At 38.7% G+C, this 18,899-nt stretch overlaps 1 protein-coding gene across 3 annotated transcripts in view; it reads right to left on the reverse strand.

The window, feature by feature from the left end:
* Nucleotides 1–18,899, reverse strand: part of WASL (WASP like actin nucleation promoting factor) — a 73,542-nt gene that overhangs the window by 21,624 nt on the left and 33,019 nt on the right. For all 3 annotated transcript variants that reach the window (XM_030549161.1, XM_030549162.1, XM_030549160.1), the window contains exons 2-5: nt 15,098–15,232; nt 11,687–11,773; nt 10,916–11,012; nt 5,011–5,034 (exon numbers count right to left, since the gene is read on the reverse strand). In XM_030549161.1, coding sequence (XP_030405021.1) covers nt 5,011–5,034; nt 10,916–11,012; nt 11,687–11,773; nt 15,098–15,232 — 343 coding nt within the window. The remainder of the gene's footprint in view (nt 1–5,010; nt 5,035–10,915; nt 11,013–11,686; nt 11,774–15,097; nt 15,233–18,899) is intronic.

The following is an 18,899-nucleotide window of genomic DNA, read 5'->3' on the forward strand; positions in this document are numbered from 1 at the left end:
TCCCTGATTGCCTAGAGAAAGAAGCAGCCTCACTGGAATGCAGATGGATGACAAAAGAGGGTGACAAACTAGCAGGGAGGAAGTAGAAGAGGCCAGGCCGGGGGAATAAAAACAAACAGAACAGTGTGTAGTCACTACAGGATATTCCTCTCCAGAATTTAGAACTGAACCTAGGATCACAGCTCTCAATATTCCTTGGCTGTCTAGCAAATATACTCACACAAGGTGGCTGATTAAAGTTGTACAAGAAACCTTAATTCTGGCATTTAACTTTCGGGTACTTGACTTTGCAACTTTAGCATATGTTCTTTTAACAGTTGTTTTGGATGTAATATTAAATATAAATTGAACATCTGACTTTGATAAGTTGAAAAAACAAGAGCACTCAATATTAACAACTAGAATTTATTTTCTGAAGGCAACTGACTACATTCAAATACAGATATTCCTGATACTAATGAATTCAGGAATTATTTATCTTACATTTTCTTTAATATAAGAAGGTTATTAAAACGTATTTTTGGTAGCATTAGCTAATAGGTCTCCTTTTTTAGTTGCCTGGTTTTTTAGTGGACTTTCCTTAGTAGGGAAAGATTTTTCTCTACACAGCCTTGCATATGTTAAGTATTGTTTGACTCCTGAAATTTGTCTTTTGAAAGAATGCTTGTGTGTTATTGTTTCAGAGACTTATCATTTATTCATTTATTTTTAGTAAGATTCAAACTAATCGTATGCTCAGTACTTGGTTACTGGGGCAGTGAGGACATATTGCTATAGCTGACAGCATTGTGTAGTGGCATTGCAGATAACATTTAAAAACAGTATTTTAAAAGAAGCTCACTGACTCGCAGCCAAATCTTAAACCAAAATGAAATTACATTTATATTTACATGATGCATTAACAATTACATGCTTCCCTTATATAGATGAATTTCAAAATGAAGTCATCACATAAATCTTATTTAACTATTGATTTACTTTTAGTTTTCATGATTATGGGTGTGCATTTGCACAACAGCAGTAGTTTTAATATACTACTCTTAAAGAATTATTCCAAAAATCAAATGGAACTTGTAACATTGTCTTGGGGGAGCAGGGGGAAATATATTGCATTTTCTTTTGAGATCAGAACATTTAATCTCACCTTTTCTGACAGAAAGACTAAATCTTCAAATATTCAGCATGTTGAATATATGTTGCCCATACACTGTATGTAAAATGCTATAACTATAAATGCTTGTCCAAAGAGTCAGATAATTTCATAATTAATCTTTATTCAGCTGTAATATTTGAAATGTTAGTCAAGTTCCCTGATATTAACAATACCCATTCCAAAATTCACCAAATAACTTTTAGCCAGACGAGAACACTTACCGCCAGGTTTAGACCTCAGTTGTCCATGAGGAATACAAGAACCTCTGAATGAACTCTCATTTTTTTCTAGTACTGCCACATTTATATCCAACAAAATTTTCCCCATCATAACACATGCACCTTCCCCATCAGCTGTAGACAGCTCAATAAATGAAGATGAGAGAGGCAAATAGAGCTCATCATTTGGAAGTACTTGACAATATTGTGGCCCTAAGCATCCACTGACATTAATATCTGTAATATCTTCAGAAGAGACTCCAGAAAAAGTAGTACAAAACATTTCAGTATTTTGTATTTTATAGAATCCTCTGTATTTTGAAGCTTTGCATGTCATCTGTCCCAGAGCGCAGACAACTCTAGAATAAATCTAAGTGGTTGCAGCAATGTATTAGTGCTGAAATAAAAATAGTACCACGTGGTTCTTCGAATCTCTCAAAACCTAATTCTCTGACCAATCTCTTTCTTTTCTGATCCAGAATTTTACCATGTCGTCAATATAACCACGGCAACTCATTCAATCTGCATAAAGAGATTTTGCTATTACCAATGAGAGTAAAACAAATCCCAGGAAATTACAGGCTAATGCATTTTACATAACCATTAATGCTAATTTGGTTTTAATCCTGCAATTCTCTTTGAAATCTTAAATCCTTAACATCAAAAGTCATCCAAAACAGAGGATTTTTTTATTCGAAGTATAGCTCTACAGTCAGCCTTCTCTACATGTACAGAAAACTTCAGAGACTTTTGAACATTTTGGGTTAGATTCTGGCCCCAGTAAAATCAATGACCACTAACTTTAACGGGGACAGGATTTCACACTATGTGTGAATATATAATGGTTATATTCCAGCTCACAAAATCTTTTATAAAAATAGTCATGTATTGAGATGATACAGAAAGTAAAATAATTGTTTTCCTAGAAAAAGGAAATGTATTTTTGCTTTTTACTAGAACCTTCTAGGAGCTGGAGGAAGTTATATGAAAGAATAGTTAGTTAACCTACAGTAACTGTGGTTCTTAAAGGTGAGTTGTCCATAGGTATTCAGTTCTGATGCACCCCTTGCACATCTCAAGTTGAGAATATTTTGACCAGCAGTATTTGTTGTGGCCATCCCTGAACCTTGAGGACAAAGTGTGGAGTGGGGCCAACTAGCCTTCAGTTCCTTCACCAATACAGAATCCAAGTATTATCAGACTCTGTAGTAGCAGGAAGAAGGGCAGGTTGCAGAATATATATGGACAACATGTCAAAGACCCACACTTACTGTTTTCTTCTTTCAGTGCTTGTCCGTGTGTATTCCACTTTGGTGACTTACAACAGTGAATTGACGTAAATAAGGAGGGTGCTTGGAGTCTACCTGAATAATGACTGTAGAATAGCTTTGCCAAAATGGACATCTGACCTAGATGCCTAAAAAATGCATGTAATGATCCCCATGCAGCTGCCCTACAAATATCAGAAGTGGGTACATTTCTCAAAGAAGCTGCAGAGGATGCCTGAGCATCCTCAGACTAGGTGAAGATTTGTATGTAAAGGAAGGTCTAATTTAGCTAGCTTATAACATGCCCAATACAATTAGCTACCCACTTAAAGCCTCTCGGTGAATATTGCCTGACTTCGTCCTATGGATAAAGGTCATAAACAGCCTTGGGGAGACCCCAAATAATTTAGTTCCATTAAGGCAAAAGAAGAGGGCCCCAAATATATCCAAGGTGTGAAGTCTATCCTTCCGTATTCCCATGCCAACCAAGAGAAGACTGAAGATAAATGGATCATCTGATTCAGACAGAAGACAGGCCCATCCTAAATTTTTACCAAAGATGTTCTAAGGAGAACTTCGTTTTGATGGAAGACAGTGTATGACGGCCCATTCATGAGTGCCTGCACTTCCTTACTCTGCAGAGTGATGTAACTGCCACTAGGAATACCATCTTCCTGGAGAGAGGAAACTGAGTGCAATGAGATCCCAGGAAGGAAAGGGAGCTTAGAGGAAATGATTAGACTAGGGCCCTCAGAAACTTACCTACCTTTGGGAGTGAGAATATAGTATGCTTTTTTGTAATTGGGTGATCAAATACCTATAGTCTACTAAGGACCATGGCATCAGTCAGAGTGACCATAGTTGATGGTGTCACATTATGTAGTGAAGTTCACAGATCTGTTTCAGTCCTGCAAATCCACAAATCTCTAGGGTGGTCCCGCAGGTGGCAACAGCTGGGGTCAGGACATACCCCGTTTTGTATGCTGATGGAGAGTTTGAGACTAGTGGCTAGAGTGTTTTTGTCCATTCTGGCAAGATGGCTGATGAAGGGTTAAAATCCATATGCATTTTATATAACAACCTGGTATATAGATTGTGCCAGCTCTTTTCCAGACCCAAAGTTGAGAGTTTGGTCAAGAGACCAGAGGCCTAGCAAACAGTGATCAGCTAAGAGAAAGCTGGGGTAAACAGATAATCTTGTTTTGCTAAAATAAGCTAGTCAGCAAGTTACCAGTTTTTGGGTCTCTCTCTTATACAGGCTCCTATTACCCCTCACCTCCTGTCCTGATTTTCACATTTGCTGTCTGGTCACCCTACTGCCATCCCTGTGTGGAACTGAAGGGTGACTTCTAAATATACACAGGCTCCCATTACTCCTCAACCCTGTACAGGGGCCTGGGAAGCAAAAAAAGGGACTTTTTCTGGCTGCACATTACTTCCTGGCTCCATGCAGAGATTCTGGATTAAGAAGGAGACACTCTTCCGGTTTTAAATTCAAACAGCAACTCGAGTGCCTTCAGAAAATTGTGCATGTGTGCTCTCTCACTCAGAGCAGGGCCAAGAGTGATGTCTTAAGTACTGAGCATGAAAACAAGGGAGTGCAAAGGACCAGCATGACAGAGAAATCAATCATATACAAAGTGCTGTCAAATGCATAAAATAACCAAACTGAGAAAGATTTTTTGCTGGGTTTGTAGTTATGGTAAATCTTAGATGCCACAAATAAGTTCAAAGAGTTTTCTGGAAGATCAGGCTGAGCACGTGCCCTCAAGTTTCTAGTAGCACTTTGAGCTGAGAAGACAGTAAACTTCACAAGTAAACTAAAGCAGTTTGTCTTCCTAAATTAACAGGTAGTTCCAATGCCTGTTCTGCTTTCACAAGCAGCTGCACAAAACTGACAAGATTTGGATCAATTTCATTGTTGCAGTTCAGAACCTTGTGGATACTTGTGAAAGATGAATGTGTCAATTTTATGCTTTTTTTAAAAAAAAATCACTATTAAGACTTAAGCACTCCTGTTTTTAAGATAAAAGGCCTACCCTCTGATTTAATTTTTGTTTGCAACTTGATTGCTGCAATTTGGAATTAGTTTGTATATGAATCTATGGTTTGCCTTACTTGTAGACAATTCCAAACCTCAGTTCTGATCTCATTCAATAGCTTCCCCTCATCTTCACTGGTAGTGGTCATGATTACTTACCAGTACAGTAGTTCATGTAAACATTAAAATTCTGATTTCCTGGAATCGATTCTTTCAGGACTGTTTAATACAGCCATTAGATTATGTTAAAGAAAGCCAAAAGTCAGTGATTATTTCTAAACATGAAGGAGTTACAAAAAAGAACTGAAGTAACCCTATGCAAAAGCTTACCATTTGGTGGGTCCCGTCTTTTTTCTGTTAAAAAGACAACACAAAAAAGTATTTATTCAAAAGGTAAAACTGAATTCTTCAACATTACACACACCTCCATAACTTGTAGTTTTACAAACTATACAGACTTCCTACATATGAATTTTATTCTTATAGTAATATAGAAATTATTCATAATTGCCAAAGTTAAGTTTTAGCAGTTCTACCGTCCAAGAACAGAGGAAAAAAAAAACAGATTTATGTCATTTATAAAACTGACTTAAAACTGAAATAAAGTTTAGCACAACAGATCAGTGAAATCATTTATATATCAAAAGAGCCCCGATCCTGCAAGAGTTTACAATTGAGACTTCCCATGCTTACAGAGAAGCATATGCTTAGTCTTTGCAGAGTCAGGGCCTGAGATTATTTGCCACAGAGAGCCTAATCATCACAGCAAAATTAGAAGTTACAAAACTATAAAACCCACATTAGGAAAGAATTAGCTGTTTGAATAGTTTACACTGAGTAAGACTGTGTGGAACTAGCTAACTTTTTTCCCCAATTGAAAATTTGATTAAGGCCAATTTGAGGCCTTAACATTTTGTACAGTGACATGTTCACATAATGTTAGCTTTCAAATGAAAAATTTAAAAATGTGTTTGATGCAAAGATTGTTAAAACAGAACTTCTAAAGAGAATGCACTCTGCTCTGTAAAGTCCTCTCTGAACAGACACCACGCAACTTTAGTCATTTAGGTGAAACTACTCACAATCCAAAGTGCTTATATAGCGCTTTTATCAGTAGATATCACAGCACTTTATAAAGGAGGCATCACCCCAATTTTACAGATGGGGAAACTGAGGCACAGAAGTGACACAACTTGCCCAAGGTCACCCAGCAGGCCAGTGGCTTGGCGGGGTTAGAATGCAGGTCTCCCAAACTCACAGTCCAGTGTTCTATCCACTAAGAAACACTGTCCCCCACTGAAGCAAAAAATATTACATTTTGAAATATTAGAATTTAATTGCAAGTATTTCATATAGGTCTAAAGCTGAACAAGCCAAATAGGGCCAACCTACAGCTTTAACTGGCAACCAGAGGGGTCAGCTGTGATGTTGAACTCTACCATTTAAAATGGCTTTCCCTCCAGCAATATTATTCTCTTCACCCATATGCAAACTCTTCTGTTTGTAAATGCTTGTGTGAGACACATATTTGGGATCAGTTCATTTGTTTTTTGGAATTAAAGTGGGAAGGTTTATTTTAGATTTATTTTATTGCACAAACGGATGTGTGTTTTTATTCATCTATATTAGCTTCCTGATTATCCCTCCTAATGCAGCAAGCAGCTATACTTTAAGTTTCGGGTTTAAAATTAGTCATCTAACTGAAAGCAGCCTTGATGTTAAAGGCACTGAGCACTCATACTACAAATGAAGTCAACTGAAGCGGCATGTACTCAGCATTTTTGATTAAGTATGGATTTAAGATGACTAACTTGTTCAAAGCAGGGTGTCTAATTACAGCTTTCAGAGCTACCTATTTTCCAGTCAGACAACTGAAACTGATCATAAAAGCTCTGGTCAGTAGCAATTGGATTGTGGGAGAAGTGGCAGCTTTCCTCCCACAGTTCGATGTTCAAAGAAAAGCTGCCAGCTGTTACTCTAGAAATGGCCGGGTATTTTTTAAAATGACTCTTTAGAGATCTAAACTGGGAGCCGATGTAAGACTTCTAGTTCTGTTCCTTTAGAATTTAAGGTGAGAGCAGGTAAGGATATCTTTTCAGGAGAGGTAAAGAGAGAAGGGGCTGACAAGAAGCAAAGGGCATGGCTGCAGGTCTACAAGAAGGTTAAATTACCTTCCCAGCCAAAACCTGTAGCATTTTAGAACAAAAATCTCTCCCTAACACTCCACAAACCAATACTGCTTGGGTGTGGAGGTGGAAGATACAGTAAAGACTCTTTGCCCCTATTTCCTTTTGTTTTATCCATTTAGCTACATGGGCTTAAAACTTTTTTGTGGGCATTCTCACCTGTGCTTAATTAGAAGTCAGTCATAGCTATACACCACCAAAAACTTCCAATCACCCAATCAGAACATATTCAATAATTGGTGTTTTTTCCCCTCCATCCTACCTCTCCTGTTTTATTCTCTCCTTCCTTCACCCAGTCTCTTTCTATCCATCCATTCCTCCTCCAACTCTATTTCTTTCTCCTCTTGTTTACTACTCAGTCAATCCATCCTCCTTTTTTGTTTACCTGCACTCAGACCTACCAGACCATTCTGCTACACTCTCCCCTCCACACTGTTATTTCCCTTTTAGGGAACACCAGGGGTCTCCCCTCTTTTTCCTGTCTTCCAAATATCTATTTTAGCCTTGCCAGATGAGCTCCTCGGCACCTCTGGGTGGCTGTTGCTGCTGCTCCTGGGCACCTCTGTTAAAGAATCAATGTCATTATCACATCCTAGCACTTCTAGTAGGAAAAGGCTGGCAGAAAACGAGGAAGTGCAAGTACGCATTCTATGTGCGAGCCTCAGCTCCAAGACCTAGTTCAAAAGAGCATAGAATTGTTTTGCGCAGCCTCTTCCAATGATGAAAAGCCTCAAGGGACAACTGGAAACTTTTCTAGTAGTCTTGCGGGCTAGTCAGAGCCTCTCAGGAGTATTTTGGCAGTGTGACCACTTGCCAATATGTCAGGTGGCACCTGTTCCAGGTGAAGTTTATTCTGAGAGATATACTAGAGTGATAGGATTCTTGTAAAATGCAGAAAAAGATTAACATTTCAATGTTTGGCATTATCAAAAGTAATTCCTGGGAAGTCTAGAGTATCACCCGTTACCAAGACCACTCAATTTTTATGACTATTCTAATACCATGTGCAGAGAGAGTACTAGAAGTACTAGTATACATTATTTCTATATCTGATGAAACAAGGGAGAGTCATCAGAAGCATTATGTAAGCATATCAATTTACTAATCAAGCTATACTTGTGTAGTCTTTAGGTAAGTCAGAAATACAATAGCTATTAATTCAAACACCCACAATTAGATAAAATCCTGTCTGAGGTATATAAATTCAGAACTCCATCTGGTGGCTTGATCAGAGAACTTCACAAGTTTTGTACATGAAAAAACCCCTAGAAATTAATTAAAAAGGAGAACAGCAATCAACTGAAAACAATATAATTAAGTAGCTGTTGATTATGTAGCCTTTTTAATTAAAACAGAGAAACTTTACAAAAAGCATGAATAAATCAGTGTTACTATGGTGCATAAAAAGAAGTTCAAGCACACAAAGCAGTACAGGTTAATAATGGTGTGCTTATATTGTGTGCTAAAGTAAAAGTGTCTTTACATGAAAGAAATACTATATTAAAACTAGCATTATTTTTATTAATCTTTTTCCTGTATTTTTGAAGAAAGTTTGCTATGGCCATCATGGAGAAGTCTGCTCTGCAGCCATAAATGAATAAAAACTTTTAGAGTTTTAAAGTGTTGCTTTGCTTGTAGTAGTATCTTTATGAAAGTGAAACTTTGGGTTTGTGAAAGTTGCAAGACTTATAGCTTTGGAGAACATATCAACCCAATGAATAGTTAAAGCAAGGCACCGTTCCTACAAGTTTCCACCACTGTACCTCACTAACATGTTCTAACTCTAGACATTCACAAAGGGACTTAAGTATTGTGATGTCAAGTGTCACAATGCCTAACATTTAAGTGCCTAGATAATCACAAGAATGACACTGCAGTTCAAAGCCTCAATTATGCACGTTGGCTTCCTATAAAATGAATGAGTTGAGACAGGAACCATAGACAGTGATTCACAAACCCAGCATGGTCGGTGGGGGGCCACCTAAGCTAGCAATGGGAGATGCCAATGAAATCGGTGTGTTCTAAGTCTCTATCCTCTCTTGGCGATAACTGCCTATCTCGACCAGTGATTCACTGCTGGGAACCTCTCTCCTGGAGTCAGGAGGCAAAGGCACCAAGGTGTTTGTTGTGAGAAGGAATTTGGTGCCTGCCTTACTTCACACAAAACAGGAGGTGATGGTGGTGCCCACTTTATCACTGTTAGCTCACTGACTATTTTATTATTAATCATAAATAAAATAAATAAAAAGAGAGTCATTTTGCAAGTGCAAAAGCTACGGAATGACTCTGGAGCATGGTGGTAGATGCAGGGTCCAGACCCCTTGATCCAGTGACTATTTATCTGAAGTGGAACAACTTGAACAGGAGAGACTGAAGCAGTCTCACACCAGACTATCCCATTGCTCTAATCATTGAGCTCTAATTCTGAGAAATGAGGGGATCCCTGTTCAAATCCTCTCCCCCTCAGACAGAGGGGGACTGAACCTGGGTCTCGTCTCCCTTATCCTAGGTGAGTGTTCTAGCCACAAAAGTTAAAAATTATAAAGGGCACCCCCACCATCTTCTCCAGTCAGATTCAGAATGGGATTGAATCTGGCAGGTGACTTCTGAGCACAGCTACTGGAGCAGGCCTGCATGCAAGACTGGCATCCAACCACTATCTTCCTCCAGTTTGTGAATCTCTCTGGGGCTGAGATGGGAGGAGGTACCCAGACACCTACAGCGAGGCAGCAGTGTGTATACCCAGAGGCAGAAACTTAAATGTTTAGGGAACTTTTACTCTGAAAATTCAGGTGCCGAGTTTAGATGCCTATGGAGTTTGGTGAATTGCAACACAGCCTAAAACAGATTTAATGCTTAAACCCAGACTTAGGAAACTACACAATTTAGGGAATCCCACCCAAAGAAATGTAGGTTCCAATCCTGCAGTGAGCTCTGCCTGCATGGGGCCCCAATGAAGAACAGAATTCAATAGGGAATGCATTACAGAATCAGGCCCATAGCCTCTAAATGTATTCAGGTTTTGGCCTCTGGTTTGATTACCAATTGTTAGGGCAGCAGATGTGTCAGGTTTGTTTTTTTTTTAAATAAAAAATAACGGCACAATCATAGTAAAATTTAGTAAAAGTCACTTGACTGCCACCTGATTTTTGATAAATATCCTCTTTGCATCATCAAGGGGACATCAATCATTTGCAGCAGCACCATCTACCTCTGGAGCCACAACCCTAAACTTGACTCCAGTGTCCCTTGGGGCTGGACCTAGCACTCTGCTCTGGGTGTTGCAACCAGGTGCGTGGGGGGTTGCAGCACCCTCCAAGTTTTACTCACCCAACCCTCCGTCACAATGGGAGGGATGGCTGGGCCATACTCTAGCAGTGCTGTGACCTGGTGCTCTAAGACAACACCTGGAGCAGGTAGGGTGCCAGCCCCTAAGAACACAGGAGTTGCAGAAGCCGCCACTGTGGGGTGAGACATGGACACACGAAAAACTCAAACAAGAAAAAAAAAATCATTTTCTGTGATTTTTTTCATGCCATAACATACAGGTAGCTTTACCAATTGTGAATAAGATATTTCTCCACTAATAACTGGATTGATGCCAACAGTCAATTTCACATGGACTACTGGACATACCAGATAGTAAGAGACTTCAGTTACTAATCATTTGGGCCAAATTTAAACAGTTAGTTAAGAGAACCCCAGAGCTGAATGGCTGGTTAGTTTAATTTGTCCACAATTTACGTAAAGATTTCCAGTTCAAAGTAAAACTTTCTTTACCCCTTCCTGTCTGTTCTTTCAAATACCACATATTAGCGGAGCCTCAAATTGCAAAGAGACTTTAAAATGAACCAATTTTTGTATTACCTTCAGGAAACTTGTACTGTATATTTTTCTATATCATACGTGAAATAAACTTTCACAGTGCCATATTCAGACATTAGTTTCACTAAGTTCTTAAATAGCTTTCAGATACAGAAGTATCAGCTAATCCCCCCTACACCTCTAGCCAAGCCTCAATTTAATGACACATTAAATTGGATATTTACCAGATTTTCTTTGCCGCCGTCCAAGCAAATCAGCTACTGTTTTCCAGAATTTTTTAGCTTCTTCTTCATTAGCAAAATTAAGACCAACCTGACATGTCTGAAAGAAAACAATCAGTTTTCCCCCCCTACTAGAGACCAAGAAAGTTGTTTATAAGATTTTTTTTTAAAAAGCTTAATTTTTAGTATATTTCATAATTTAACTGAACAGATTTTCTTTATGAAGGAATAAGTTGGAAACAATTAAGACTCATCACTTTATAATTGTAAGTGAAGAATGTAGAAGCAAATATTAACGCCCAATTAAAAAATATATTCAAATTGTGATTTTTTTTTCCTAACAAAGTCCACATTGTCAGATCTTAGCAATATTTAAAGTACACAGAATGACAAAAAAGAAAATTATGTTAAGAATACATAAAAATTGCTTATGTCTCTGAAAATGCTTCTTTGGTGACACTAATGAAGCAACTATCAGTTGCAACTAAAGGTGCTATTTCTTTGTCAGAGAAAGAGCACATTAAAGAGGCGTTTTTGGTGCTCCTGTTCCATTTGTAGTTTAGATTTTCTATTTTACCACTGACATTAGAAAAAGTTCTTATTTATAATTAAATCTGCAACAATTTGCTAGAAAAGATATAGGTAATACTGTACTTTATAAAATTACTTGATTTACAAAGTGAAAGGTGAAAAACATGATATAAAAAGAAGCTATTGTACAAAGAAAAAAGCAGGACAAACATTTCAAAGAATTAAGTAAATATTGAAACTTACATCTCCAGCAAAGGTATGAAAATATCCTTTAGGACTATTATATACAAAATTATTGTACAGTTCCTGCTCCCACAATAGTTTCCCATCCTGAAAAGGAAAGAAATGCAGATACTGAAAACCGAAGATTTTTTTTTTTTTTTTTTTAATTACAAAGACTGACTAGACAAACTTGTATTGCAATAGTGCTCAGAGGCCACAACTGGAAATCACAGCCCTATTTTGGTAGATACTGTACACACACACACACAAAAAATGGTGTCTTCCCCACCGAGCTTACAATCTAAATCAGATGATGATTACTAGAGCTTGTCGGAAAGCCAAATTATTCGTACAGGTTACTATATTATTGCCCAAGTTTTCAGATATTATCAATACACTGGTTTCAGAGTAGCAGACGTGTTAGTCTGTATCCGCAAAATTCTATGTTCCATTCTGTGCATCCGAAGAAGTGAGCTGTAGCTCACGACAGCTCATGCTGAAATAAATTTGTTAGTTTCTAATGTACCACAAGTACTCCTGTTTTTTTTTACCAATACACTATATCTTTCAAAATTTTATACATATACAATGACACTGGTCAAAATCTAAATAATGGGACAAAATAAGACAGGGGCTATGGAACCTTTCATTCACAGGTTGCTGTGTCATATCAAGGTCAGGTTTGTATCAATTGGAAGATTACAAAATTTCACCTTTGTGAAGTGTTCTAAAATGACTGAATGAAAGGTGTTACAAGAGTTCAATATCAAAACAATAGGTGGGCTCAGTCCAGCGCCTAATAATCAAGTGACAAAAATCAGACATATGGCTTATCGGTGCTCGAGTCTCTTTTGAACATGGGATTTAGGCATCTTTGAAAGCTTTATCTGTCTGAATTGAGACACATTAGCAGGGTACAACGGGAAAATCTGTTGTACAGCTACATGCTATAGGGCAGGGGTAGGCAACCTTTCGGAAGTGGTGTGCCGAGTCTTCATTTATTCACTCTAATCTAAGGTTTTGCGTGTCAGTAATACATTTTAACGTTTTTAGAAGGTCTCTTTCTATAAGTCTATAATATATAACTAAACTATTGTTTTATGTAAAGTAAATAAGGCTTTTAAAATGTTTAAGAAGCTTCATTTAAAATCAAATTAAAATGCAGAGCCCCCCGGACTGGCGGCCAGGACCCAGGCAGAGTGAGTGCCACTGAAAATCAGCTCGCGTGCTGACTTCGGTACCTGTGCCATAGGTTGCCTACCCCTGCTATAGGGTATACTTTTGTTTATTCAGCACTTTCCACAACAGATACTCTCAGGTTGTGACACCTACATGGTCTGGAACAGGGATCGTCAACCTTTGACAGGTGGCCCGTCACGGAAAGCTGCTGGCAGGCCGGGATGGTTTGTTTACCTTCAGCATCACAGCATCACATTCGGCTTATCACAGCTCCCATTGGCCATGGTTCACCATTCCAGGCCAATGGGGGCTGCGGGAAGTGGCAGCCAGCACATCCCTTGGCCCACACCACTTCCCGCAGCCCCCATTGGCCTGGAACGGCAAAGCGCAGTCAGTGGGAGCTGTGATAGGCCGAACCTGTCGATGTTGAAGGTAAACAAACCATCCCAGCTCGCCAGCGAATTTCTCTGACTGGCCATGTGCCAAAAGTTGCATCCCTTGTCTAGATAACTGCTCAGAGTTGGAATACCAGTGGTACTGCACCAACTCCCCATGATTTCCTCTAGAAACAGCTCACAGGAGCCTCTCTTTAAAATTATGGCTCAGATGAAAGGCTGCTTAGAAATTAAAAAAAAAAGTGTCTTTGTCACAGTTTTAAATTCATATTTTAAATTAAAATGTCAGTTACACAGCATACTTAAATATGAAAAATGCCTCCTACAATTTCCTCCCCTCCCCCATCATAGAAACATAAGGCTAGAAGGGACCTCAAAAGATCATCTAAACCATCTCTCTGTGCTAAGGCAGGAATAAGTATATCTAGACCATACCCAACAAATGTTTGCCTAACCTGTCCTTAAAAACCTCTGAGGATAAGGATTCCACAACCTCACTAGTAACCTGTTCCAGAGCTTAACTATCCTTACAGTTAGGTTAGATACTAGGAAAAGCTTTCTATATCTTCCTTGCTTCCAGGGGTGAAAGTAGAACACAAGACTTACCGGTACGCGAGCCGGCGCCTTGGCCGGAAGGGGCAGAACTGAGGGGTCAGCATTCCCCAGCCAGCCCATCTGCACTACCCGGCCCATGCCGCAGCAGTGCTTTAAGCAGGGTCCTTTGCCATGGCAGCGCAGTAGGGATCTGGCAGTGCTGCTGATGGGGGGCGCAAAAGGGGCAGCACTTTAAGGTCAGCTGGGTACAGGCCGGTACTAGCAGCCACTTTTTACCAGCACACTGTACTGGCCCACATCAGCTTACTTTCACTCCTGCTTCCTGCATACTAAGAGGATTACTTCTTGGTCAGGGAGAATGACTGATCACTATCCATTTTGTTAGCCTTTTACATATATGAAAAATGTGTCTCCCTCAATCATTGCCTTCTCTTCTCTAGAATTGCATATTTCTTCTTTCACCTTTCTTTATACGCTATGATTTCTAAACCTTTTATCATTTTGTTGCTGTCTTCTGCTGTATCTCCCATTTGTCTACATCCTTTCTATACGTGTGGTGCCCACAACTGAAGTGGAGGCCTCACCAATGATAAGCAGAGCTGAACAATTACTTCCCGTATCTTATATATGGCACTCCTATTAATACATTTTTTCACAACAGCACCACACTGCTGACTCATGTTCAGTTTGTGACCCACTACACCACTCAGATTCTTTTCTGCAGTATTGCCTCGCCAGTTATTCCCCATTTTGTATTTGGCATTTGATTTTCATACTTAAGTACTCTCTGTCTGTCTTTACTAAATTTCATAGTGTAGATTTCAAATCAATTCTGCAATTTATTAAAATCATTTTGAATTACAATCCTGTTCTTTATAGTACCTACAACTCCTCCCAGCTTGGTGACATCCACAAATTTTATAGGAAGACTCCATTCCATCATCCAAGTCATTAATAAAAATATTAATTATTACTGGACCCAGCACAGACTCCTGTGGGATGCCACTTGATAGGTCCTCCCAGTCTGACAGTAAACCATTGATTCTGAGTATAGTCGTTCAGTCAGCTATACACACCACTCATAGTAATTTCCATCAAGACCATATTTTCCTAGTTTGCTATCAAAATGTCACATGGGACTTTATCAAAGTCATACTAAAATTAATAGGCATAACTCTTGCATTACTCACTTTATAAGATCCCTTTATGAAATTCATACAAACAATTCAAGGAAATGTCACATTTATTATAAAATGACCTTACCTTAGCAAGTAAAAAAATTAGACAGAGAAAGGTTTCTCACCTTGATGTCAAATATTCTGATAAAATAAGACCTTTGTGGATTGTCTTTTACAAGGCAGGCTACTCCACAGCATTTTTTTGACCACATGGCATTGCGATCTGCTGCATATACCTGGACAACTGCTGAAGACATTGTCTTAAAAAAAAAAAAAAAAAAAATAGATGAGAAAATTCACATTGGTTAAAGTTTAAAATTAAGAGTTCCACATTCCTTCTTCCATAGAAGGAAACTAGGCGTAGGTTTCTCTAGATCAGGCAGCAGCAACAAATCACCAGTTGTAGCAGAGCTCAGTAGGTCTAAACATTTATTTTTTTATATCCTTATGTAAGCTCCTCTAGACATTCTTTTAAAAAGAATAGGATTTTGAGAGTTCTTAACCAGACACCAGCTAGTAGAAATGAATACAAGCAAGAGGTAGATAGGTAACTGGGTGATTGTGTAGCTGACTGAGTTAGTATCAATTTGCAAAGCATCTATGCAAAAGTTAACGTGAAAGCTACAACACTCAAAAGAGAGAATTATTTAATTGATTCAATTAGGACTTGCTTACACTAGGATTTTTAATGATGCTTTCACACGTTAATTAATGTGTGTCCTGTCAACTCTAGACTTTATGATGAGGTTAGTTAACACAATTAAAAACAACTAAGGGGTGTCTCCAATGGGATTTTTAAAGCCAAGAAACAGCTTCATTTTTCAGAAAGTTTTGCTTTTTCTGCAGCAAGTAATGTTTTAGAATCTTGGGAAAAGCAGCAAATTCCTACTCTTCTACATCAACCACCACTGAGGGCCTCACACATGGCAATTTATGCATTCCATTGACACTCCACATTACTCAATTTCTGCAAGATTGATAGCACAAGTAATTCTTAGTCTCATTTCAGGGTCCAGAGACTTGGAAGCTCTGCTGGCAAAGCTCTTAACTTAATATTTACTGTACCAATAGATGTTGCAAGTCAACCACTATGAATATCAACTATTTTAGTCAAACTTCAAAACCAGTTTATTTTTCTAATTTATACGAACCGCATGTATTGTAGCCTGAAAACATTGAACCAAGTTTTAATTTTACACATCTAATCTCAGAACTGTAGAATTGGAAGGGACCTCAAGAGGTCATCTTGTCCAGCCCCTGCACTCATGGCAGGACTAAGTATTAGACCATTCCCAACAGGTGTTTGTCTAACCTACTCTTAAAAATCTCCAATGATGGAAATTCCACAACCTCAGCAGGCAATTTATTCCAGTGCCAACTATGCCAACAGTTAGAAAGTTTTTCCTAATGTCCAATCTAAGCCACTCTTGCTGCAATTTAAGTCCTTTGCTTCTTGTCCTATCCTCAGAGATTAAGAACAATTTTTCTCCCTGCCCCTTGTGACAACATTTTTCAAGTACAGTAAAGGTTATGTCCTCAATCAGTCTTCTCTTCTCCAGACTAAACAAATCCATATTTTCCCCCCAATCTTTCCTCATAGGTCATGTTTTCTAGAAGTTAGTCATTTTTGTTGCTCTTTGCTGGACTTTCTCCACATAATTTCATTTGAAGTATGTTGCTTGATGTGTCAGGCTTTTTTGAAGTAATCTGATTTGTTCAAGAGCTCAATTTCTGACAAAACATCCTGTGACATTCTGCATTCCAAAGCATTCCATATTTACCATGGTGATGTAATTATGTTTTGTACAAAATATGCCTTGAGGTATTATTCTAAAAAGCCCTGATCTCTAAACATTAATATCTCATTGGATTGTATGTGCTGTCATTGTATGTGAAGTTGTAAAGTTTTGCTATGTATGTGTTACTGAAAGATACTGTAAAGTTGGAAATACCCACAACTAGCCTTTCAGCTACAACAATGAAGAAGCTAGACAGAGCTAATGGCCCATCAACAAAGACAATGGACGATGGATAAGGCTTGTCCTCACCTGGGAACACTTCAGACAGCCTATGGATCATGGCTGCCATGACTCACCGGGAGCACAAAAGGGCTTGTGACCAGATCACATGATACTGAACTCTTGGTACCTGTACTTTTCTACAAACAGGTCTGGAAACCTAGCTTGGAACAATGGGTTCTCACCCTATAGAAAAACTATATAATGGGAAATGACATGACCAGGACTTGATCCCCTACAAGACAACACCTGGAAACACCAGAGGAACAAAGATTTAACTGGAGAAAGGGTCCCGGGCAGGAAAGAAAAGGGCTTCCTTTGTAAGGAAGCTAAAAACTGCTTGTATCGTCAGGGTGAGATGTTACAGATTCAAATCCTATCTAGTTTGTATGAGAGACTGCGATTTTGCTTAATTTCCTAGGTAACCTGCTTTCATTGGTTTGCTATTACTTATAATCACTTAACATCTATCTTTTAGTTAATAAACCTGTTTTATCTTAACCAGTGTGTCTTTGACTGAAGTTTTTGGAAATCTTAGCTCTGGTAACAAAGGCTGTTTCATATCTTCCCCACATTGAGGGGAAAGCTGACTAATTTAAGTGAGCTCGCACTGTACAGACCCCTTTGCAGTGCAAGACAGTGCAAGGCTGGGAGCTGGGAAATTGGCTAGTGCCTCCAGTATCGGTACATGAGTGGCCTAGGTAAAGCACTCAGGTGACTCAGTTGGGTGTGTGGCACCACCTGCTGTCATGTTGGTTGATAATAGGGCCCGGAGGGGGCTTGGTGTAAGTCACTAGCAGAGAAGGGGCAGAGGCAAACCTAGCTGAATGGTTTGGGGGCACAACAGTTCCAATGGCTTCCTGGGTCCCCCCCCCCGGGGTATAAGCCATCACATATCCTACAAAAATGATGCCCTTTAAAAAAATAATTCTCGCAAAATACATTTCGTATGTTAAAGGGACATTTTTGCAAGGAAGAAAGCGGACCACTAACTAAATATGGGAAAACAGTGAGAGTGACTGTACACAGAGCGTTGCCAACCATACAAAAATAAATAACTTTTGCTAACTTTTTTAGCTATAGTAAGATTAGGTGCTATTGGCATCTGTTATCATTAAAGGGTGATTTTCAAGTTGACTGTCCCTTTAATAAACTATCTTCAAATCTCCTTACTCCAGGAAATATGAAGTCATTGCAACATGTCCTGAATGTCAAGAAGCTGGTTCTGTTGGACTAAAGGAGGACAAAAGTAAAAAGGAGCAGACCCAGAATAGAGAACCCTCTGCTGAGGGCACATACCCATGACTTCTCAGTAAACTGATTTAGGAATTTTCAGCTTGGATGTCAACTGATTTCACTTGTTATCTGGTCTCCAAGATTCAAAGAACCCAAACCATGAAGAACTTTTTGGGTCAAAGCCAGCATCTTGAATTGTATTCAAAGATAAACTGGGTGCCACGGCAGTCAACTTATAAAAAGCATCTCTAGTCCTATAACACCCCACCCCAAATTGATTCAATTATAGTGGCTTGATAGGATATTATATAGATTAGGTCTAAATTTTAATGAATTGCACATGATTACACCCTTCACGAAATCTAAACCCAGTCTTTTATAAACCCCATTAAGCTTTTTGAGCTAGTGTCACACTGAGTTGGTGAAAGACTGGCTCTGAACCTAACATTTAAAGATAGATTTCCCCCTCCTTTAGCTAACACCAAGCTTTGTTTAGATATTTTAATTGCTGATCAATAACTTGCAACCCCGTGATCATAATAATGGATTATTCCTAGCCCTCTTAAATATAAAAATCAGAGTCAAAGCTTACACATTTGCTAAACCACTGTTTGAAAAGAAAACAGTCATTTAGAATAAGGAAGCAATTAGTTCATTGTATTTCCAGATACTT

The sequence above is a fragment of the Gopherus evgoodei genome, chromosome 1, assembly GCF_007399415.2.
Source record: "Gopherus evgoodei ecotype Sinaloan lineage chromosome 1, rGopEvg1_v1.p, whole genome shotgun sequence".
Lineage (NCBI taxonomy): Eukaryota > Metazoa > Chordata > Testudines > Testudinidae > Gopherus > Gopherus evgoodei.